The 26,022-nt window shown below is 33.3% G+C and overlaps 1 protein-coding gene across 15 annotated transcripts in view; it reads left to right on the top strand.

The window, feature by feature from the left end:
• The window catches only part of NBEA (neurobeachin), a 457,966-nt gene that overhangs the window by 193,942 nt on the left and 238,002 nt on the right, over window positions 1-26,022 (top strand). For all 15 annotated transcript variants that reach the window (XM_041719826.2, XM_041719812.2, XM_041719807.2 and 12 more), the window contains 2 exons: window positions 13,289-13,350; window positions 25,546-25,610. In XM_041719826.2, the coding sequence (XP_041575760.2) occupies window positions 13,289-13,350; window positions 25,546-25,610 (127 nt within the window). The remainder of the gene's footprint in view (window positions 1-13,288; window positions 13,351-25,545; window positions 25,611-26,022) is intronic.

The following is a 26,022-nucleotide window of genomic DNA, read 5'->3' as shown; positions in this document are numbered from 1 at the left end:
AAGCCTCATGTAAGCTCATGCCAGCTCTAGTTTAGTCTCAGATTTCAGAGATCTCTTGCAATTATATGACTGCATAGCTATATATGTGCTTTAATCTGAATTTTTTTTAGAACATGAAACTTGTTGTTGTGCTGGGTGAGGAGGATCAGCCTTTTAGTCTCTTGATAACTTTTCAATGTGTTGGCTGGTTTCAGCCAGTTTAATGGAGGCTGCTTAAAAGATGTTATTTTTACACAGTATTCCCAAATATAAACATCAGCTTACAAAAAAATATACCCTATCTTGTGTTAGGGTGTGTTTCTTACTCACCTTCAATATTTTCTCTGCACTATTCTTTGAGGTATGCCATCATTTTTAGTAAAAGAATGGAAAACTGAATAGTAACTTGAAATAATCACACCTGATTCATTGTAATATACTGTATAATATACTGTGTTGGTACAATACTGTGGTCATTGCAGCATAAGGAGCAGGAAGACAATTGATAAAGCGGGACTCTGGGAGCAGTAGGAACTCAGCCTTGTTAGACATCAGGGAATCCCTGCTGGCAATCAAGGTGATTGTTAAAACTTTCTATAGAGGGGTCAGGCCAGTGTCATTTGCAGTAGGTGTCTTACTGGACATGATCACTCTGTTCAGTAAGGAAGAGGAATCTATGGATTATTTGGTTGTAGTGGGTCAGGAAGTCTGAATTGATTTTCAAAGCTAAGCTCATAATGTACTTCTTTGCTGTGACACATGCCAGTCCTTCCTTTCCTTGTGCCTAAAGTGACTAAGTGTACCTTCTTTGTCTAGGAAGAGGTGATGCTGCATGTTTGGCACAGTGCAGTTAAACCCAGTCCTCTGTAAGACAGTTTTCCTAAATTTGTGGTACTAGGACTCCTATTGGTAGATTAACTTTTGTCTTCACTATAAAGACTTGCAGAAAGATCCCAGAAAAATTGCACTACTGTCTGAAATTAACCCCTTTTTAGATAATGAGGTTGGAATAATAGTGATTTACAGATAATGCTTTTCTTCATTAAGTTAAAATTTGTGTTTTTCTTTTTAACTTTAAGAATTTCTGTGAGCAATTTGCAAGATTAGGTTTTTACCATGAAGAAAACCATATGTCATTTTGAAACAGGGCATGAAATCCTCCAATAGATAGAATTTAAAATACTGCTGCTGATTGAAAACCTGCCTGCACACATTTAAATCCATTCATAAGTAGGAAAAAGATGAAGTTCATGAATTTCAAACTAATGTGCTATTTATAGGCATGTCAGAAATTTGTTTTAAGAAATTCTTTGTCTAGGGCTGGTATGATTAGCTCCTAGTATTTGACTGAAATGCTCCACACTGTGCTTATGTTTCTGCATACACTGTGGGACTGATCATGGCTTTTACTAAAAAACATCAATAAATCAGGCACACATGAAGACAAAAGACAACACAGTTTTCCAGAAAACTGTATGGTAGGAACAAAGAAATGCTGTAGGGCTAAATGTATATTCAAATCTGCCTATTTATTTGCACCCAGTCCAGAGAGCCAAGGTTCAAAGCTTTGCAACTTAGGAAGTTTTTTTAGAAGAGGTTACTAGTGACATGACAGATGCCAATTCAGACAGCTGAAGTGCAGGTGCCACAAAAGAAGTCTCTGGTTTTTATGCACATTGAAATCTTCAAACTATAATGACCCCAACATAAGTTACAGAACATTTTTCCTTCACATAATATTCCTTTATGACACCTTTAAAGGGATATCATTGCAAACACCAGAAAGAGGATACACATTCATTCAATTTTTATTTAACTCTTGATTTACTTAAGTTCCTGTGTGCAGAAGTATGTTCTGAGCAGATGTTTAACATGGCAGGAAACATTATAGATCAGAGATCCAGATAGCAACTAGGAAATGCATAGCATCTGGCACCTTTTTGAAAGTAAACCTGCCAATAATTAATTACACATATGAGCCACTCTATCCCTGTCTAATGAGTTGGACACTTACTAAGATGTATTAGACTGTGGAACAGAGGTTAACTGCTCATGCCCTCCCCTCTGTCTCTGACTTGTGTGGTCCCAGTGTAACTTAAGGGTAGAAATTGTTGTTGGCACTCAGATTTTATGTGGTTGATTATATTATCATTATTGCATTGATTAACAATCAAGATGTCTACAATCCACAATGTAATGCATTCCCATTAAACAGATATTTGGGTTCTTTTGTTGCTTTGAAAATGGAGAAAAAATGACTGAAATTGTGAGATTAATTGTAAAGTTTAGTTAGGAGAGTGCAGATGTTAAAAATTAATAAATATGTGCCTTCAGGAAATCAAAAGCTGGTAACAGTATAAAGTAGTCAGGTTTAATGGAAAGAAGCTCTGAAAGTTATCCTTGAAAATAGAGAGACCACTAGATGCTTTAAGTTACTAAAATACTGTTGAAAGTGCTATTATAACACTTTTATTATTAGGAACTGAAGAGTACCAATTACCGGTTTTTAAAGCACATGAAGAAATGCACAAAATATTGGAAAATATTTTAAAAAGTAAGAAAAGGAGTTATTTTTTTGTAATCACTGGGTTCCATTTACTTCAGCAGTATTAGCCATTTTATAATAAATTTATTTTTCAGGCTAGTAGCATGTATTCCATTTGTAAGTCAAAAGGCCTAGAAAGGACTGGTCTTTTTGCCTTCAAATTCTAGAAAAATACTCTCCATATGTCCATCTCCCTGTTACCCTCCTTGATAGTTCATCTTTTTTTGTAATCCAGTTTCTGTCTTTCTTGCTTTAACTTTCAGCTTTACTTGGAAATATTTTTTCTAGTGAGTTTTCCTACCAACCTACTACCAGAAAAAAAAAAAAGTATCAAGAGAGCTATTTAAAGTTATTTCAAGGAAACAATTTTTAAAAGATTCTGGAGAAAGTTCTTAACTTGTGCAGGCACTGCTGTAAGACAGCCTGTAGGTGGACTCATCATATCAACTATACAGCAGTGCTGAATGGTAACACTCGACTAAGTTGTACAATATTTTTTTTTTTCAGAAAAGCACCTTTTCCCCGCTTATTATTTTTCTCCTCTACTGTCCAGGTCCAAAGAAAAACGAGGTGGTATGCCAAAATGGTATTCAGTATCTACAGGATGTTCATGCTGTGACTGAAGCTCTCCACAGGCAGAGGTTCTTTGGTTCTCATTCCACTTAATTCATCATTCAGAACACAGCAGGGGACTCTGCCTGATTTTGGACTTGAAACAGTTAGGCTGGTATTTGCCCCAGCCCTTGTCCTCTGAAAGCTTAAAAATGGAATCAATCTACTTTATTACACTGACAGTGTTTTCCAGAGAACTACCTAATTCTGATAATCTATAGGGTGCAAATAACATCTCTGTATCAGATATTACCCTGAAAGATGTATTTCTCATGAGACATAGTACATTCTTTTCCATGTAATCTGAGTTCTGTGACCAGGTTCTTTACAAAATTAATCCCATTTAGGACTGGTCACAGTTTTTCCATATATATTCCTTAGCTTTCTGTCTATATATATATCACCTGTTCTTATGACCCATGCTGAAACATTTTAATTAGTGACCAAGTTTACCAAGTTTCCTTACTGGTCCTGATGATTTAAAGGCACTTCTTAGCTCATCCTGTTAGATATGGATTTACGTGTTTCCATACCTTCAAGGCTTAAAAAAAAGAATCTTGCACAAAAATTATAGACTCAATTACTTGAAAAACTACTACACTTGAATTTAAAAAAAAATACCTGTTTATAGATCCTTTATTGATGAGGAAAAAATGTTAATTATAGTATAAACATTAATGAACCCTCTAGCTTGATTTACCTAGATATGAACAGACTCCCTACATACCTGGGCTTATTACTAAGATACTATATCTTTACTGTGATCAGTGCAACTTTATCTTAAATTTTACCTCCTTCCAAAAAAGATCCCCAGGTCTGCTAAACATCTATTCTCTTATATCATATTTTTCGTCTGATGGTGTGTGGAATTTTATGATTCAGTCTTTTTATGCTTCTTGTCTGTGGAGATTTTCTTGCAATGAGAAAACATCATGCTGAAAGAACTTGTCAGACAACAGAGACAGTTGTGATATGTCAAATTAAGATGGCAAAGTGATGTCAAAGCAGGTCTAGAGAGAGCCCATAACAATGTTACTGTCAAGTAAATAAAGAAAACTGCAACACAAGAAATACAAGTTACTTCAAGAGATCTATGACTGTGAAAGGTTTTTTGTGTTTTGAGAGACACTGTTTCAGAATGATTACCATTTGTCAGTAGGGCTTCAGGATGGAAGCGAGATCTGATGGCAGCCAACTAAGGTCAGCAAAGTTCAGCTTGGAAATTTTTATCTTCCTTTTATTGTTATCAAATTCTCAGGAAACATTTATATTTATACAGTAATTAGTTTTGCTACTCATGAGATCACATCTACTTAAAATAGGGGTGATCTTGGCCTTAGAAATTTAGGAAGCTGCATGAGCTCTGAGGTTTTCTTATACTCCCTGTTTGTAGCTGTGCTGGTTCACTCAGTGTGGCCCCAATGTTGCTAAAGAGAATATAAGGAACTAAGGAGGATCAGTAGGAGTAAATGGTTTTGTTGCTGGGCAGCTTAATCTTTTCTCACCAACCTTTTTTGTCATTCACTAGGCACATATTTCACTTTTGCCATGTCCCTCTAATAAAAGGAAAGAATATAACAACAAACTAGAAGGAATAATAGAAAGAAGAAAACACAAAGTAACTCCTATGTTTACCATAAGAGGAGAGAAACAAAAAGGAATAAGCTCATAAAAGGGAATCAAATAAGAATAAGTTATAGACTGAAGCTAAAAAAAAGTTGATAAACTTCAGGAGTAAAAATAAAACTTCATACATAAGGAAAATATAGCATTAAGTAATGCCTTTACAGGGAAATCCTGATATTCTAGACGCTGTTATTTGGGGTCATCTCTATGATGTATCTTTTCCAGGACATCATTTTTAACAACCTTAGAAAGACTTGGAAAAGGTTCTTGAGATGAGCAGAAAGCACCATTTTTGTAGTGAAGGTATAAGGTATAAACATTTACTTGTGTTAGTGAGTGAAATTAGTGTCTTTATTTCTGCTTGTTTAGCTTTGAAAATAATTTACTATTGAGGTAATGCTTACAAAATGTATTTCCTCTAACCTAGATTTGAGAGGAGGTGAAAGATTGAGAAAAAAAGAGAAAGGAAAGTTTCTCTTTTAAAATGTTTCCTTTTAAAAGAAACATTAAAATGTTTCTTCATTAATTAAGACGACCTCTTTTTTCCATGTATTAAATATGTGGCAACTTCTTTGGTATGACTTGTTTTCATTTAGTAATTTTTCTACAAACTTAATCACAAAATTGGCAGCTTTTTCATGAAAGGATTGACAGGAAAATACCACATGACAAAACTTCCAAAATATTTTAAATTGTCACATTTAAAATTAATTTTTAAACTCCTTTATCAATTAATGTTTTTGTTACTCCTTCCACTGAAATTAAATATCCCTGGCAGCAGCTAAAGTAGAAATTTATTGACAATTCTGAGTCACTTATTTGAATAATATCCTAGTCTAAAGAGTGAAATCAGAAGACATTCAGGATTACATTTGAATTCTCACAGTGAACTGTTTGGTTTTGGAGGAAAATTCTGGAATTTTCATTGAGATTCTTTCTAGATAAACGAGAGTTTGGGATTTTCTAGAATATGTAATTGTAGGTGTTTTCAGGCTTCTGCTGAAAACAAATATTTATAACTTACACAAGTCTACTAGAAAATGAAGTACATTTTGACAGAAAATATACAATAATTATATATTGTATAATAAAATATATATATAATAAAATATACAATAATTCAATTTTACAGACCTTTTCAAGATTGGAGATATTTTAGTTTGTTCAACTTCAGTGCAGTGTGATCATTGACTTGGGTCTTTTTGCCTTTAGTCTAGAAGAGGACTTTAGAAGATGAGGAAATAGATTAAATTTACACATAAATTCTAGTAAATATGTGTCACACCATTTAAAAAATCTGCTTCACTTAACCGGGAATTGTTTCCTTCAAATTTAACAGAAAATTATTTTCTTATAATTAATATTTGTGTCGAATTCTTTTATATAAAATGAATATTTTTGTGTATTGTTTTGTGTTGTTAATGCTGATTAGAACAATTTCTCAATTGATGCATGACAGACTGATGTAAATTTTAGATCTGTTCTGTTATCTGTTGGATAAGCACATAATTTCACTATGCCACAATATTTGGAAAGATTTGGGAGATATTTGGAAAGAGTTCTATCAGAAGAAATACTGTTTTAAGAGAATGACAGTAATACACAAATATATATATTGAGTAAATCCCAGTGGAGCACTGGACAAATAAAAAATTACTACAGGCATTAAATGAAAAACTGAATCAGTTTTGAAAACCTTCCATGGTATCTTAAAATGAACAGTGGTAGTGGATTTTATTTTATAGATTGTGATCTCCTTTTCATTTGATAAATGAGAATTTGTGCATCTCATTACACTAAAGGAAAATTTTCAGAAAATCCACAGGTTAGCAAAAGGCTGGACTCTTCAGAGTAGTGTGGCACTAGCATCAGTTTTGTCAATATCATTGCAGCTCATGGGATTACTGGACGAAAGCCTGTAATTTTAAAAACTAAATCATCTATATGTTGTAATAAATCCCTCTCTGTGGGTAGACTCTCAAGAGTTTTTGCCATTTTGTGATTCCATCTGGATGTTTTCCAGTCCATATTTAGATTCCTTTTTAGTAGCTGCAGTAGTGAAGAAGTTTAGGTTTTCTCAGTTTAATAAAATGATTAAAGAAACTATTACATACCATTCTTACTCTTTTAAATATTGTCCCAATATTAAGGTCTGTTTTTTTACAAATCTAGCTAAAAAGGCTGGTCCATTTGAGCTGAGCTTGGACAGATTAAAACCTGGGGGATTTTGTTGACCTATTACTGTTTATTTGAGGTTTTTCTCCTAATATGTCCATTCTAAAGATTATATATTTTTTAAGGTTTTCCATTTGATAACCTGAATGATACCTTTCCTAGATTTCTGGATACCATATCAAAAGACTATTGATTGTATTGTGCAGTCTCTTTCACCATAGCAAAAAAAAATCCTTTAAGAATTGTAACTGTTTTGATCAACTAAAGAACATGGAGTCAAATTCACGTTCACTGTATTTTTCTGTGTCACTTTCCTGCTCTGTAAAGGTGGTTTGCCCATACAAAGAATGGTCTGGAGTAGTAATGCAGCCATCCTTCATGGTCCCTAGAGTTGGTGGTAACGTCAGTCAAGGCTGCTGAAGGTTTTGTTGAATCTATAACCCTGACTTTGTTATTTTAGTGAGTTACTTTCTTTGGAATAGTGTTTTCTTTCATCTAGTAAAAGCAAAGTTATAATTATTTGCAACATGGCTGTGATTTCCATCTGCAGACTTACTTCAAGTTCTGAATATTTCCCAGCTTTTTCTTTTCATAAAGACCATTAGTGTAATTTAAATGCCTAGAAAATATGTCACATATGTATGGTTCTAAAACAAATTTGGGGTGTAATCTTGCAAAACGTTGCATTCTGTTTAATACCTATCTTCCCCCGAGCCCCCCCAGTAATTGCTTGGTTTGGAATAAGAACATCTGTTGTTTCAGTTTGAGTTTTGCATACTTAGCATTTACTTTCAAATTTTTCACCAGTCTTCTATTTTCTCTCCATACTCTCTCCTTTCAGATCTTTATGGAACTCCCCAGCAGCTTGATAATTCATGAAAAACATTAATTTGAATCTAATTTTCTCTGAGTGACAGCCTATGTAAGAGAGGGAATAATATAGATTTAAATTATCCAGATAACTTTATTGGTCAAAAAAGGAGTCCTAGGGTTATTTCTTTGATTATAAATTGGGTTTAGAAATATATTTCAAGAAATCATGTGCCAGAATTTGCTGGCAGAAGAAAGAGGGTTAGAACGAACAAATAAATTTTAAGGAAAACTTACATATCCAACCAAAACATCACCATAATTTTTGTCCTAGTTAGTTTCACAGCCAAAATGTGCTTTAGTTTTTGTGCCCAGGGAGAAATGTGCTTGAAACTTTGTTGCACCATTCCTAACAAATGCTGAACAAAGTATAGGGGAATAGTCTATCAAAAATGAAAATCCAATTTCTGAGGGGTAATTACCGGTAGAAAACTCCTACTCTGTCTCATGGCACAGAAATCACTGAGGATTATGGGAAGAGATATCACAGGATGAATTACCCATAATTATTATGAACAATTTGAAATAATTTGAAACAATACAGTTTTGTTTAAGGTACATGGAACACTATATAACTAGAAAATAGAAAAAGCTTACCTTACCAAAAAAAAAAAAAAAAGTTGCAAAGAAGAATTACAATGTTTTCTGATTTTATTTTTGTCTAGTTTTAGGGTTTTTTTCTCATTTCTAGGTACAATTTACACACTTTTCACATGTTGCAAGAATAACGGATTTAATAGCATGTGTGTATTTTTTCATAAGTATCTTGTACTATACAAAGCTCCTATAGTTTTGATGATGTGCTGTAGAGGAGTAATAAGGAACAATTTTTCTCTGTGAACTGAGTTAAATGGATTCAACTTTGTCAAACATTTTACCTAGCCATACCTGAGATTTTTCAGATAAGCAGAAGTTATAATTGAGTGAAAGATTTCTAAAGGCTGTAAAGTTTTGCTAATTGCATCTTTTTTTCTAAGTTGAACATGAGCTATAAAAACATTTAGGTTTTGTTTTTGCTAGTATTACAATTGATTCCAGTTCCAATAAGGGTTTAAGTTGACACAAAGTAAAATCATTGAAAGAAAATGCAGGCAAACCTTGATAAATACCAGATGAAATTGTGGTGGTATTCAGTTAGACTCATACACACATTGTATTAATAATAATAAAAAGAAGTTCAAAACCATGATCTTATTTCATGAGGATTTTTTTTTTTTAAATTGATTTTATCAGCCTACATTATATTTCTTCAAAACGTAAATTCACACTGACTAGTTCAGCATGGTGATTTGGAAGTTTTGAACCCATGACTTCATTAATGCCACAGGCATGACTAAAACAGTATAGTTGAAATTAATCTTTTTTTAGACATTAATAAGTCATAGCAAAAAGACATAATTAGCATATCTTTGGGCCAACAGAAGAACACTGAGAAAGAAGTCAAGTAAACCAGAGCATTTCAAGATAATTGCCAGGCATACATCATTTATTCCAGATTAGCCGAGGTCATGCACTTGATGGTCCCAGTTTTTGCATCCATATATGTGGTCATTGTTGCCATCAAGTTGCTGAATTTTGATGGCTATATTTAATGGACTGAGAATAGACCATGAAGAAAACAACTAAAGACCAGCAAATGTAAAAAGTGTGCACTCCATTCAGTTCAACAGTGACCTTTTTAACCTTGCTGTATGCAGGAAATATCCACTTGTATTTTAGTAATTACGTTAGCTTCCTTAATGGCATTTGATACAGATGGTATAGGAAGAACTTATCTGCTGCTGAAGAATGCAGGCAGCAGTTTTAGTTTGAGCAGCAAATCCTTTTTCTCATTAAAGTTAAGGAGGGGAAAGAGAACTGAAAATAGATTTGTGTGCTCCTTTCAGTCTGAGAAGCCACTATTTTTCCAAGCTTGTTATCTTTTTTTATCTCATTATGTTAAAACTAATAAAATTTTACACACACTGAAAACTCTGTAAAACCCTGCAAAATGGTAAAGAGGAAGAAAAAATACAGTTGTTAACATATTTGGAACTTAGAAAATCAACTGGAAAATTGATATTTATTCAGATTCTAATACTATAAATTCTATTTTTAGTTTTATGAAGAGACCTCAACCAGTTTATGTCTTCTGTACTCTCTGAAAAATGGGAGAGAACTTTTTACCCCTCCTTTAATTTTTGTATGTCAGGATATAGACTGTGCACTGTGGGAATTTTTTTTTTGTTCATGTTCTATGCTAAAAAAAATAGTCAATTCACACAGTTTGGACTCCTAGAGGAGAGGAGGGGACAAATCTAGAAACTGAAAGAGTAATAAAATTATCTTTTTTTTTCTGGTCTATTAAGGAAAAGTTAAATAGGACAGGGATTGGGGTTCTTCCTAAACTTGCTCCTGCAGGTTTTGATGATGTGGGATCTTCATAATGCAAGCAGAGATTGCATTCTGACAGTTTTACCTAAAAGGCAGAAATAGATCTATCCTCCATTAGGTCTGATCTTTTCTTATCATTCACCACTATTGACTGCACAACAACTCTGACAGTAGATTTTGAAGATTAATTGTGTTTTGCATAACAGGAAAAAAAAATCGTTATTTATTTCAAACTCTAACTGCTCAGTCAGGAAGAAGCGAAAGTGGGAAGAAGCACAATAGAGCCCTTGGCAGCTAGGATGGAGGAAATTGAGCATATTATGGAGGGCACACACTTTCCTTCATGGTTTGAGTAAAAGTCCCTGAAGTAGGATTAGGGGGCTGATATGTAAGAAATTTATAAAGCAAAATGGTAGTCCTGCTATGAATGTTTCACATTTCTGTATTCTGTTTTACTTCAAGGAATGTATGATATGAGTACTTAAAGGTGAACAGAAAGTATTTCTGTTTCTATTTCCTTACTGACCATCAAAGTGCACAAGATTCCCCATTTTCTGTCTGGACCACTCCCAGTTCTGCTAATTTATAAGTAGAGAGCTGCACACTTAATTTCTGCAGTAGACTGAGACAAATGTCATTGACATTGTGACCTTCTTTAATGAGACTTTCCTATCTCTCTCTGTATTTTCATATGAGAAAAGTGCTACAAATTCTAAGATAATTATTTGTTGCTTTTGGATATGGAAAGCAGTCTATTTTAATACTAATGGTTAGGAGAAGTGTTAATGGCTGTTACCAATGGGTTGTTTCATCAGCAGGCAATTAAAGAGCTGGTTATAACTAAGGGGCCTGCTGATGTGCTAACCAGGTGTCAGTTCTGTATCCTTTTCTTTTTTCTGAATTTCACAAAATCAATTTGATTCTCCTTGTAGCTGGAATGCTACATCCAAGCTTGCAGTTGTTTAGATGTGATATATAAAAATTATCAAGTAATGTTGAAGGGAATAGTGAAAGGACATCAGTTTGAGATCAGATGACCACTTAGACCTATATCATTATCACATTGTTAAAAAGTTAGAGTGCATATATAGTGCATAAAAATTCTTATTGTAAATAGACAATCTTGGTCTAAGCAATTATGACTCCTTCAAACAGAGTCATATTTTTTCATATCTGCAGCTTTGTGTTATTAGGACTAGATCATCATTGTTACCTGGATGATAATCATGAGCATTTATTCTAGCTTTGTGCCATTTAAGGCACACTCCAAAATTTTTTCATATTGTTTGAAGCTGCACAGATAGTATAAGAATGCCCAACTTCTAAGAACATTCTTAATTAATTAATTAAGCCAGAAAATATTCATTATGTATGTTTCTTCAAAGTATATATTTTATGTTAAGGTTTCTTTTTGAAAACCTGGGGAAGATATAAAGATATTAGTGCTGATGCATAATCACCTTTATGTAATTTAGTTGGTTTCCTTTTCATAACTCTGTATGGTGCTTATTCTGGATATATTTGGGGTTTTTTTTTGATGTAAAATCATAAGTAAGAACATGTACAAATTTAGAAGATTGTAGCATGAGGATAGGTTTCCAAGAGAAATTTTTTGCCTTAGTCATGTTTTAGTACACCTGAGGTTGATTTTGAAAAATGATTAGTGAGTGTGTGACAGACAGGGGTTATTTTTGTTTTGTTGATTTTGCTTTTGGTTTTGGGTTTTTATTGGGGTTTTTTTTAGTTTTACAGAATAAGAGGTGAATGTGTAATAAACCAGACAACATTATATGATGAAATATTTGATGTGTCTGTCCTACCTGCATTGGCTTAACTCTGGAGTTCAGTCTTCTGTTTGGATTTTCTTTGTCAGCTTCCAAACAGTGGAAGTAGCCTGCAGGTGATAAGTATCTCATTAATCTTTCTGATCCTCTAGCACTTGAGCATGAGAATAGCTGATCAATTACAGCAATTGTCTCACTAAATGAGCTTTGCACATCTGCCTCTTATTTCATTAACTGCCCCTGTATCTGATAGAATGGAAGCCTGGTGGCTTCTTACAGCTTGTTCTGTGTTACTGTACAATAAGGATGGGGTTGTTAGCAAAATGGGCACAAAAGGGTATTTATCCACTACCCAAAATAAATATACATGCTATCATGTAGAAGTGCTTTTGTCTCTAATCACTGTTTATAGAAACCATCTTAAAGAACATCAGCTTTCTTTCCAGCCACCTATTTACCCCTTACTTGTAAGCTTATTTGTAAATTTATCATTTTTATAACATAGCCAAAGTGTTTCCATGCCCTAAAGCATCATATTAATATCTAAATGGTGTTAGATAACAGAAGCTAGCACATGTAAAGGTAACAGTAGAAATGAAATTTCCTGCAAGTGTCCTTACAATTAATCTTTAAATTACTTAGATATGGCATCCTTCTCTCAGAGAGTAAATTTACATTTCCGAAGATGCAAACGAGTATTTGCAATAGTGACAATGTTACTAGGTATTTATTATTTTAATTAAGTACAAAACAATGAGTAAAAGACTACATAATTCAAGGTTTGTTTCAAGAAATAAAAATGTTTTAAGAAACTAAAAATTATGGGGTTTGATTTTAATAAAAATATTATTTCACATGAATGTCTCTTTCATTAATACTCAAGCTTTCAATTACAGGATAATCAATTACTAGATAAAAATTAAAATAATATCTAAGCAGAGGCTTTATTTTTTACCTGTTATTAACTGATCACTTTATTCTTATGAATTTGCATTATTTAATATTCAAAAGCTGTTAACTTATGTTTATCATACATTAAACTGCTTCGGATTGTACTGATATTTATTTATTTAAATAACGAAGCTAAATGCCAAAAATAATTAGAAGACATTTTGTCCTGAACTGGTCTAGATTATTCCAGGTGATTCTTTTGAACATTTAAATATTCTTGAAATTGAAATTCTCAGTTAATTATGCTTGAAAATTGTTTTAGTCTGTGTTATAAAAAATATACATTTATATATTTTATGGACTTCTGGAACAATGGAGCTATAATATCTAAATACCACCATCTTTTAAACTAATTTTTGACTGTTTATTGCAGGTCTTGTTTGTATGAAGTCAAGTACTTCAGTGGTTGAACTGGTTATGCTGCTTTGTTCACAGGTAAGACATTCTCTGGTTTTGATTGTATTAATTTTCTTGTGTAATCACTGTCAGCCAAGGAATTGTATCTGGCAGTTTGTTTTATTCTTCCATTTTGTTACAAAAGAAACACCAAGTTAGTTTATTCTGGTAATGTATAAATTGTAGATTTTTTTCTTTAGATATTCATTCTATACTTTTTCCATATTCACAGGGTATACAAGGTATATTTGCATTTCTGTTCTAAAAGTGTATGGATGTACGTTATTAATTTTCTCTGTGTATAAGCTCTCCTCCTGTTCTTATGTAGATTATGTAAGTAGGATACTGTGGTCATAATTTTATGTTGAAATTTGTCTTTGAATTAGTGATTTTTTTAAAGCATTACTTTGTGCTGACTGTATTACTTTTGATACACATGACATAACATTGAATATTTTACGTAGCTGTCAGTATATAAAAAGCAGAAGAACATGGATTAAGTAGTCCTCAAGAACTGGCAGAAGCAGAACATTTCTACATAAAATTTTTGTGGTTAATTTTTGGGGTTTTAATACAGCAGTAATGGGTTTCTCAGGAATAAAAATTATTGTTTTGAAATGCTTTCAAAAATAAAATATTGAAAGCTAGACTAGTTTCTTATATTGTTTGTATTATTTATATCTCAATTTGTTTTGATAGAAGTGTTATTGGCTAATATTGTGTATATATCCTTTTATTTTAAACTGCCAATTAGAAGTTAACAGCAAAAATTTTAGAACTTTGTTCACTTTGTAGAATGTAAGAAAATTGGTTTCCCAACAGATTCAAATAACTTTGGAAGTTTTTATACTTCTCTAAAAACCTATAAGAACATTTCATTAACCGGGTTCCCCACAGAACTAAAATACCAGTTCAACTCAAGTTTGTGAATAAAATACCCAGCTTAACTTATTATATAATTATCAAATAAATTTACTTCGTTGCATGTTTTCTTAAGCATTCACTACTGCACACTGACAGCATACACTGTAAACAAAGGTGTTTCTAGGGACAGTTGAAATTAAAATCTACTTTTGAGAAATCTATCTCAAAATAATAAACATTTACAAGTAGATTTGGGGGAGAGTGTTCCTACTTACCTTGCCTGTCTGTAGGTTGCATTTCTTCAAGCTTGTGTCATAAGGAAATCATTAAATCTTGTTTTCCTTTGTATTTTTTTTTCCTCTTCCTTTTATTTCTTCCTCTTTTAGAGGGTTATCAGTTAGTGAAAAGTAAAAGAAAAATATATCCCTGGCAGGAATCCTCAGTGGGATTTGAACTTCAAACCTTCTCTAGCAGAGCACTTGAAAAATTTGTTACCTAATGGTGAAGTCTTGGGTTCCAAAAAAATTCCAAAAGATCCATTAAGGCTTTTGAGCTCAGTGTTCATGTCATACAACTTTTTTCTTTTATTTTTAACAGCTCTTGAAACATTTTTTCAAGGGAAAGAATAACTTACACTCCTTTCTTCCCTAGCCTTCGGTTTTACTGCAGTTCTCAGGAATAAAGTGGAATGTAGCATTAGGGTCTAGTGTCTTTGATGGCCTCATCATCTAATCATAGGTTTAACATTACTCATTTGCTGGCTCCAGGAATTCCTGCCATTAAGGGCCCTAGAGATGAAACTTTGCCTCAAATATTGATTGAAAGGAAGAGAGAGAAATTTAAGCTCTTTCTCCAATGCTCTTTCTTTAGACATCTCAGTAAAGCTATGTAACAAATGCAGCAAAAATCAATTTGTTATTTTTATGACTACCATATATGTTGGGCTTTATTTCAAAGTATTTCAAAAATAAGGTTCATTTTATACCTAGAGTAATGGCAAGAGCCTAACAATTTTGAAGATTCAAACATTTATTTATTTTCTTCGCTGTTTGCTTGGAAGAACTCTTCCATCTACCTAATTACTTGGGGAAATTTCAAGCTTTCGTTTTTATACCTTGTCTGATACTTCAGGGTTGTTTCCTTGTCTTCTAAATAAGGAGGATTTTGTCTCTGGATGTCCCTTTATTAGGAAATACTTCAGGAGCCAAGTCTGTAGTGTTTGTTGGGGAAGTCATGGTAATTGTTTCTACAGGAATTGGTCAACAGGGGGCTGTAGTGGTGCAAATTGCAGTCTCCTCCCCTCACCTTCCTGACCTCTGGAATATTCTTCTGAACAGCAGTACTTCCACAGAATAATAGGAGTAAATGCACCAGTCCGTATTTTTATTCATCAACAGGGAAGATTTTTGTTTTGTTGTTGTTATTTACATTTTAAAACTATCTGTCAAAAGAGAACATGAGATAATTGCTATAATATGCTAAATACTCATACATAAAATAGCTAGAAAAAAAAAACAGCCGAATATCATAATCAAGCCTAGTATTTGCAGAGCTTGGATTTAGGATCATAGGAGATTTTGTCCACAGCAAATGAGGATACCTCATCTCTATATAAAGAAGAGATAGGCTACATGAGTTTTTTCTTATGACAAATTAAGCAATGTGAACTGGAAAGACTGCATAAAGTATATAGCTCTGCATAAAGTATATAGCTAGTGGACTTTTAATAATTCCTGTGTAAATATGGCTTTTCTTCCTTGCATGGTTAAATCCTTCATATTTAAATTGAATGACATTTTACAGATTATGTGGGGAAGTTTGAAAAGTGTCACTCAAAAGATAGATGGTGATAATAAAAACCTTTGAAAAGTACAATTTTGTTTGCACAGAACAGGGTAACTTAAGACATTGAAAAGGAAAGGGAAATGCAAAGTTTGTTTTCCTTTCATTTGCTACAGCAAATTAGATGCTTTTATGCTTTTTATGTTGGAAATTCCATGTTAACGACTACAGATTAGCAAGGATGTCAGAATTTTTTTTCTTATCTGAGCTCCTGAATAAAATCAACATTGCCAGAGGCTCACATTCTAGGTATGGTCTAAATTTACATGAAATATCACATTACAAATGTCTGAAGGTACATGTCATGGATAATTCAGTTCATATGGGCAGCCTTTTAGGCTCTGAGGAGTATGCAATCAAGCCTTTCCCCCAAAGGAATTTGGAGTTTCTGTGAAAAATACATTTTAAGTTTTAAAGGAACTCCTGTATGGATGGTATATCATTTGTAGGTTTGGGGAAGAGCAAAAAGCACTAGTCTGTGTTTTCAGAATCTTTCTTGTACTGTAACTTGTATTATATTTTTTTCCTAGTAACACCTACTGCACTAGATTAAAATTTAGCTTAATTTGAAGGCTTTCTTTTCTGTATTTCTTATATAAACCATAATCACACATCCAAGCACTTGAAACAAATTTGCTAAATAATTGAGAATAAACATATAATGATTTTCACTTTTCCTAAGATAGGCCCTTTTATTTGAAATTAGTCTATTTTAACATAAAATGGATGAAGATGCATTATGTTTGACCATATCTGTGCTTGATTAGCTGGTCTTTGTTCCCTCAGCCCAGTTGAGCATGTTCACAGCTGTGTTGCTGTTGGAGTAGCACATTTCTTCAATAAGCCATGCAGTATTAGAAAAATGCATTGATTTTTGCAGTGTAATTCCTTCTTACATCAGATTTAGATTTCAGTTGCTTTTTTAAATATTATTTTTCTTTTCTTTATTTTTTTTCCTAACCAAAACACTACAATAGTTTCTAATTACTTCCAGATCTTTTCCAGATTCCTCTCTTTGGGGAGACAGCTTCTGAAGAAATTGAGTAGTTGCGTCCCAAAGGAGTTTTATCTCATGCCACTTGTATTTTTCTGTATCTCATCTATTTACAAAAAAAAAATAATTTTCTTAAAAAGAAAACACTGTTTTATTTTTTAAGACATCTTGGTACTCAGTCTGTTTAAAAATATAATTATTATAAGGATAAATGCCTCATAATTCTAAGTGGCAGAAAAAATTCAGAACATTATCAAGAAATTGGTTCCACTCCAAGGAGAGATGTAAAAACCAATTAACAAATTTTAAAAATACCCCAAAGATGTGCCTGGCTGTTGTAAATTCAAAGGGAATCCTCAGAGAGGAAATTTGATAGTTGTTTTATCTCTGAGAATAAAGAAAGACCCATCAACCAGGCACTGCAGGGATTTCAGTAGACACCAGCACATCTAGATGTACCTTCTGCTTCAAAGTATGGGATAGCTCTTTAGAAATTGGCAATTGATCAACACAGAAATCAAGGGGGGAAAAAAAGGGGGAAAAAAATCTTTTTCTGGTCCCACTGACCAGAAAAAGCCTTGAAATATTCAATTCATATAGGAGAAGCACAGTGCACGATTCTTGATACTAAATATACTGTATTCACGGGTTTGTATAAGAGTTTAAGGGGGAAGTGTCCAGCTCTGCTGTGCAGAAACCTTTTACTTTTCATTATAGAATTTTCTTTTTTGTAATATTTCTTGTCTGTTTGCTCTTGTTGCTAATATTAGATTCAACTTTAATTATACTTCTTGATCTCCCTCCAGAGGTATTCCTAGGGTTCTCATAGTCTATAATTTTTGTTAAATAAGTGATAGTCCCTTCAGAGTAACTGTGATAGCAGAACAGTTACAGAAGTGTTTGCTATTTGTCTTTTTGACACCAATTGCAATAGGAAAGGCTGAAGATAAGTTAAATAATAACTGCTTCCCCTAAATCTCATGGGAAAACCCCCTGTAACCTAATCTATTTAGGAAATTAAGTTTGATATAACTTCAATTATGAAATTAGGGTTGGTTATACAAATTTCTATGAAGATAGAATTTTTTTAATCTCTTTTCCTTGTCATGAAACAAGTTGGGTGTTTTACCTTTGCTTGTGTTTTCCTGTTTGTTCTGTTGCATTACCCACTGTCTCTGTTTCCATACTAGTGCAAATAGGAGATAACTCTGCATATAATATCACTGCAAAAGTCTGAATTAAAATTTGATTTTACAGGGGGGAATGATGCATAGAAACACATGTGCAAACACACAAAAACTTGTTGTTTCAATAATCCTTTTTTCCAGCATATCTTTAAAACATTTATGCTAACAAAGTTCTGTATCTGCTACACTACTTCCATCCTGCAGCTTCTTCTCTGCTAACAGCACCTTCGTACCCGTGCTGATATTTACAAGACTAATTCACATGTGAAAACTACTCAGACATTTGTTCCCTGGCTTAGTGGCTTTTAGCTAAGAGCCTTGTTGTGCCTTCTCTGAGTAGCCACCAGAGCTACTCACAGAAAAGGATTCAGGATTGAAAAATTGGGAGCACAGAGGAGAAAAGAGAAAACACAACTCACGTTTTCATGGCAGCAAGCTGTAAATTCAGATCTTTGCATCTAATGGAATCACACTCTTAGGCTACAGTTTTGGTGGTCAGTTTAGGCTTGTCTCTGGCCAAGATCACACTTCCAGATGTATCCATATCTTCTCGATGCCTAGCTCCATATTACTGCTGATCCCTTTCATCAGGATACGTAGTGGTGGAAACAACCACATCAAACCGAAAATGAACCCTGAGTAAAAAAGTTATTTTTAACTGATTATGCTTCTAAGGTAGCCATGAAACCATTAGCTTATAGGAGGTTGCAGATCAGTGGCTGGGGCTCTAGGAAAGACAGTCTGCCTCTGAGAGTCAAGACACAAGAAAGGAATTTTGGCTTTTGATGGAAGAAGTTAGAGGAAGAAGTGAATATCAATGAAAAAAAAAAGATTCTCATATGCTGGAGAGGGCACTAGAAATGTGTATGAAATTTTCAGCAATGTTGCTCCAAAATGAGGCTTTGTATCTTCACATTTTACCACAGGCTCAAATTTAAGTTCAATAACCAAAATCTTTGTAGGTGAAGTGAGTACTTTATATAACATTCTCATTCTATTTATAGTACATAGAGGTCCATCAAAAGGAAAGGAATATTTTTTTTCTGTGTCCTTATGCAGTACAAATATGGTACAGCTTAAACACATACTTAGATTTTAATGTTGATTTTGGGCTCCTCATAATCCACCACATAGCCTATCCACAAATAGATTGCTATACACTTAGTGTAATTTCCAAAATGAACTCTAGTACGAGCTACAAGAGAAGGCAAAAAACTTTCTTTTTATCTGTTTTTTTGCTGTTTTTTTTTTTTCCTCTAAAATTAAGTGGTTTTCTAGGGAAGAGGGTTTTTGTGGTTATTTTTTTGCTTTTTTTTCCTCCCTCAACATTTTTCACCTGCTTTAGGAAATTCTGGTAAATGATGTAGAAAATTATTTTCCAAAAGGTGATAGTTTTTTATTACCTTTTCTTTTTTTAATATATGCTAAAGGGGTATCAGAGGATTTTCTTGGACTGTCCATATGTAGAACGTCTTCTAGCCCAATCTGTCTTCATCTCTTGATCATCTGCTTCTGATAATCTAACTTTCAAATGGAAACCATTAGAATATTCTTTCCTACTTGTTGAGCGATTTTACTTTCTTCATCATCCTGTGAGGTGTCCATACAGATTCCCATACATTTGGAAAACTAATTCTGTGTTTTGCTTTTAGTAATAACCAAGATGTTTTCTTTTTTATCTTATACCAGAGTTATCAAGGGACTCCTGGCCCTTTTTCTTGCCTGTCCTTGTCAGAGTACTTTTGTCAAAAAATATTACCAAATACGCAGCAGTGAGATGCTGATCTGAACAACTTCTGGATTCATGGCAAGACAGGCAGAATCAGTAAATTGTAAGAATCAGCCTCTGTATTTAATGTGTCAAGGTGCCTTCCGCTGACTTCTCTATAAAACTGCCTACACAATTGAGAAGGATCTGAGATCTGGAGGAAATACCTAGAAATCAGAGTGAGTTCGTATTTCTTCAAGGGCTGAGAAAAGATACAAAGCTCATTATTAGAGCCCATCATTAATAATAAATATAGCTTTCCGGGCATTCCCTATAATGGAGACAATATGAGGAGTACTTTCTGTAGGTACAAAGATTTATTTATTTTGGGAAGACTTCAAATTAGTTACCTATCTCTAACATCAAAGAGTGGTTGAGTAAAAAGTAGACAGGCATTTAGGATAAATTGCCATACATAGCGTATATATTGTTAATAATAATTTTAGCATCTCTTAATTGCAAAAAAATTTTTTTCCAGTCAGGAGGTGAGCTCTAGAAATCATGGAGTGATGTGCATCTTGTTGCACATAATTCTGCCTGTATTAGAAGATATGCACAATTTCTACAAGATCATGAAGGTTAATTTTCTAAATAAATTTGGCCATTTCCCTAGTGTTTGAATAATATAAATGTTTTTGCAATTGTAGGCTTTTGTTTTTTTTTTTCTTTTTTCTTCCATGATACCTATAAAATGTTCCTCTGGGAATGTTTGACTTCATTTTCAAGATAAATTGGGCAATTACCACAGGTGATCAGAAGGGCAATAAGTCTGTGTGTTTCCAAGAAAGTGAAAAATTAACATATTATTTAAAGTCAAGAGAATAGAGGCTGTAGTCTCGTAAAACCATAATCTAAAACTTTCTATTACCTCTGTTTTATTAAATTCATATTTGCACAAATAGTGTTATGAAAGTTTCACATTCTTTTCCTTTCTGGGATTTGGCCAGAGACCAGGAGTATTCCAATACTTGCAGATTTTCCTTGCAGGAGGATGTCATCAGTCATTCTGCAGCTTGCTTATTGTGGGAAATAGCCACTTTTAAAATGGATGACCAATTACAAAAGCCTAAAATTGATCCCAAATTTATTGAAATAGTAGACCAAGAGTACATTTTTTTTTATCCTGTATCAGCAGTATATATGCGAGTATGAGAGTAATACACAGGCAGTGTTACTGGAATTCTTAGATCTGATTTTCATTCCAAACAATAATGCAAGGTTTTCAGACTCCAATATCTTTAGGTAAATTCTTCTACGACTGGAAGGGAAAATTCTGTGATCTTAAAAGCAGTATAATCATCTCAAAAATTTATGAGACTGTGTCTTGAAATCAGTTTTCCTGTTTTTACCTGCTTTTAATGGACACGGTTTTCCGCTATAAAAAAACCACAAAACATTTCGTACATCATGTAAAATTTCTTTTGAATATTGCCTTCTAAATGAAGTAAAGCAAGTTATTGGTGATTTTTGGATAGGAAGTTATTGGTGATTTTAGGAGGCAACTCCACAACATGGAGTTCAAACCCTAGCTAAATTACATGCATGCTGTGAATTGCAAACACATTTTTATAGTTTCCATTTCCTTCTCCAGATGAAAGCTAGCACCTGTTCAACTCCATACAAGATTTTCCACCAAATATGTTTAAGGGTCTAGAAAGAAGAAAGTTGGTATAATAGATTGTCATCTGTCTCAATAAGTTTTAATTACAACGTAGTGATCAAAGAATTGAGGTATCGACTGAGTTATCAGCATCTTAGACTAGAAAATTCACTAAATGTTCAAGATAACAAAAAAGATTGACCTCAATTAATTTAAGACATGGAGAAAAGAGAAGTCCAATGAAGATACAATTGACACAGTAGCACCTGTGGTTCAAGGAGAATTGTAGGATTATTACTATGCCAGGTATCTCTCTGTTTCAGTAACTGCACTCCTTTGAGAAATTTGACATTTTTGACACAAATTTATACTTCCTTGCAGAGAGTGGAAAGGGTGAGAGAACTCTGAGAATCACAATTCCTTTTTTTAATAACTATACTACATTATCACAAGATTTTTTTATGATATGTTCTAGACATCATCAATAAAAATTTAAAATTGTAGGCAAAATATTAGTTAGAAAGAAATATAAACTAAAATAAGTTCTTAACATACCAAGTCTAGTTTTTCCTTTTTGACACCTCCACTACTTTTTTCCAGTGCAAATTTTCCACTATCAATTTAAGATGCCTGGACTGTTTTTTTCCTTTTTTCATTCTTTTTTTTGTGTGCATACTGGAGATTGGCGAATTTTCAAGAAATAGAACTTGGAAAAATACTCAAAAGTAAAAATTGTAATGATATCAGAGAGTAAATGATTATGCATCATATTTTATAGGAAAACAACTGAATTTCAAGCAGTATTTGTATTGTGTTATTCATCTTCTGTCCTCTGCGTGGAGTTTCATAGCAAGTTTCAGTTTGAACTTTCTTTCAAGGAGATGGTACTGATGCATTCTTTATGCATTGACACTTTTCAAGCAATGACAGAATAGATTTGGAGGAGAAGTTAAGGAATGTGTCAATTTCCATTATCCTAATAATTTAGTACATTTTTTATTAATAGAATTTAATAGAATTTTGCACAATATTAATTATTTACAACAAAGCTATACCAGAAGTAATCAAACTGAATGTCTAAAGTCATTATGTTTAGTAATTATGCATGAAGACAGTTTTTTTCATTTATTTATCAATAAAGTTAAAAACTAAATTTTTGTTCTATTTTTAGTACAAAGAAATGGTGTCATCATTCTTGAACACTGTCAGTGCTAGACAGCCTCTGAGTCTTCTACACCACACTTTGTTGAGTCATCCTCACTGGCGTACCAAGCAGGATCCCCAAGGGAAAAAGATCTATGCATTCTTATATGGAAGTAGCTGTCTCATACATGATTTTGTCAAAGGCTTTTGTTACTTCAGCACGTAGTCACCACCATCACTTTTGAGGCACGGAAAAGGCTTCAAGCTCTTGCTCAAAGGCTCAGAAGATTCATGATATGAGCTACACCAAAACCACATGAGATGTCTAGTCATTCAAGCACTTAGCTTGAACCACATGACTATGCTGTGATTCCACTTGACTATAGCATAAATCTTACAGCTACTGTCCCTGTATCAATTTCATTTGGTGTTTATTTTTCATCTTCTTGCATTTTGAAGTTGAGAAAGATTACTTTGTAATCCAAGAGAATATAAACAAAATTGCTCCACATCTTATTCAAGTTCTTAAAGTACATGCGATGACATGAATGGCCATTGCAAAGGCAGCTCTAGTGCTGGTGCTGAAAAATTATATTTTCAATCTATTCTTTGCATCTTTGAAAAACAAAATGGAAAAAAAAGAAAACCAGGTGCTTCTTCACATATATAGGTCATCTCTCAGGATCATGAATCTGTTAAATTATGCCTTAACGTGATAGACAATTGTGGCAGTAATGATTGTTCCCTTATTTGTGGATTAATAGAGGGTTGAGAGTCTTTAATAAATTTTGTAATAGCTACTTTGTAGTGCAACAGTGCATGACTATGAATCCTAGTTTCTTTCTAGGTTCTGCATCATTATGTTTTTCACTAGTTTTGTGTAGATAGTTGAGCAAGTTTCAAACATTTTTATAATGAAAAATTACTTCAGATAAATTGTTGAGATTTTCCACCTATGGAGATATAAGAAGTTATTTGTTTGCTTCCATATAGATATCTTCTTAGTGGCTTTTTAGGCAATTTAAGATATCTCACATAAAATCCAGTTAGCCATTTTGAGATGTTTGCACTTAGCAGGAAGACCTCACAAAATACTTGCAAGAATCTCTTGGGCTTTTTCAGACACAGGTAGACCCTCTGTTTCTTTTCAAAAATTCAATTACCTTGTTTTCTTTGACCTGTCTTAGGAAAGATTTCTTTATTCCTTTCTCCTCTCTCTTTTCAACTTCTTTCCTGACTGCAAAGTCATAGCAGCTGTGGTGCACAAAAACATCTCCAAAGAAAATACTGATAGTGGTTTTTATAGTGTACAGTAAAAGGCTCTGATTAAAAAAAAAAAAAAAAAAAAAACCAAAAAAACCACAAAAGCTACACTTTGCTACACTTTGTATAGTATCTCCAACACAGACTTTTGTTTCCTAAAATTCTCAAGATGCCTGTGTTCAGGTAATTGACTTCTTTCACTTTTAGTTTCTCAGAGTGACTTTCTACTCTACACAGATTATTTAACTGCTTCCAAAAGTGATATCATTAGGTTCATCATTAGCTTGGATTTTAAAAATAACAAAATGAACAGCACTGAAGAAAGGACATGTTACAATGGTTTTCTAGCTCATAAGCTAGAGGCTTGGATGCTGATACTCTGTCTTCCTTAACCAGGAGTTACCTTCTGAGCCACAGGTCAAGAAAATGTTCATTTTTGGGGTATTTTAGTAGCTTGCCTTTTATAAAACCAATCACAAGCATTAGATTGTTATTGTTGGGTTTTTTCTAAGATGCATGACTTGGTCAAATCTGTAAATTTGTATAATCAGTATGAAGCACTTTGCTGATTAGTGACTAGATTTCACAGCTGTTCTTTGAGAAATTTTCCTTATCTATGCAAAGCCATCTTTTTTCACCCACATTAAGGAACAAGCATTGTGAATTGTGGCCTAATTTTTTACTCTTGGAAAAAAAATAATTTATTAAAGGAATAGTTCTGTAACTGTAACTCTCTACCCATTGACAGCATATAGCCTTAGTCTAGGAATTCTCTCTGTAATCCAGCTAATGTACTTGTTTTGTTTTTCATTATAATGCAGAGAAATTTTTATTGCTTTTAATGAAATTTTTTAAGGAATTATTGCAAAAGAATGTAATCTTTACTTGCTAGAAAGAGAGATCAACCCTTTTTCGTCTCAAGTATCAGAATTCTTGATGTGAGAGAAGAAGTAGTTTTTATGACCAAAGCTATTTGTGATGCATTGTGAAACTTCTACTAAACTTAGCAGTATATGAAGTAAAATCCTGATAAATTTAATATCAGTTTGGTGGTTTAGATTAGTTTGAAATTTCATCTTGGAAATCCATGGTAACAGTAAAACAATTTTAAAAAATTAGTTTGTTATCTTAGATTGGGTTTGTTTTCACTTATAATCAGAAAGAAGCAAAAAAATGAGGATGGATTTTACATAGATTATTGCCTGTCCTTTATAATAAAATGTGTAAGGTGTAGCAGTGAAGCAACATAAGGAAGGTACTTTGCTGCACTAATGTTCATTGGGTGGCTGCATGAACTGCAGAAACAAGATTTGTTTTCTTATTCTCTAGACAAGGGGAAACTAAAGCATGCTTAAGGGTGAAAAAGAAGACATGACCACCCAAAATTTATTTGAAAATATGAATGAATTACAGTTTCTAAATGATCAGATCTTTTTTTTTGGTGAGGGGGGACTGTTGGGGGAAATAAGAAGTTCTGCCTAAATTCAATTTCCTTAGGAAGTCACCAGGGTCAGCTTCAAAAATGTGGTTTAAAATCCTTGGGTTTTGATCATGTTATGTTTTATCTTCTTAGGAATGGCAAAATTCTATTCAGAAGAATGCAGGACTTGCATTTATTGAGCTCATCAATGAAGGAAGGTAATGAATTTTAAAGCTTTTGAACAAGTAGTCATTTTGCATTTATTCCATTGGGTGATAATACTTCCTCACCATCTGTTCCAGAAAGATTATGAAAAGGCCATGTTAATTAAGAGTTTTATTGTATAGATACTTTATATAGTAAATATTTAATTTTGAAGTGTGTAAATTTTGAAAATTTTGTTTATTGACAGAAGGAAATAGAATTCCCTTGAGCCATATATAAGTTTAGGGTTATTTGAGAATTGAAACACCATTCTCCAGAGCAGCAAGGTTGTTTTACCCAGACAGTCCAGGGAGCCCAATCTGTAAAACCATCTGCTGCTCCATCTGTTTTAGGAGCACAGCATTCATTTTACAGACATACTTCCCTATACTGTAATTTCATTACTGTTTTATCAAGAATTTCCAG

This window comes from Taeniopygia guttata, chromosome 1 (genome assembly GCF_048771995.1).
Source record: "Taeniopygia guttata chromosome 1, bTaeGut7.mat, whole genome shotgun sequence".
NCBI lineage: Eukaryota > Metazoa > Chordata > Aves > Passeriformes > Estrildidae > Taeniopygia > Taeniopygia guttata.
Note: the sequence above shows the minus strand (reverse complement) of the source record. Positions and strands in the feature narration are given on the sequence as shown.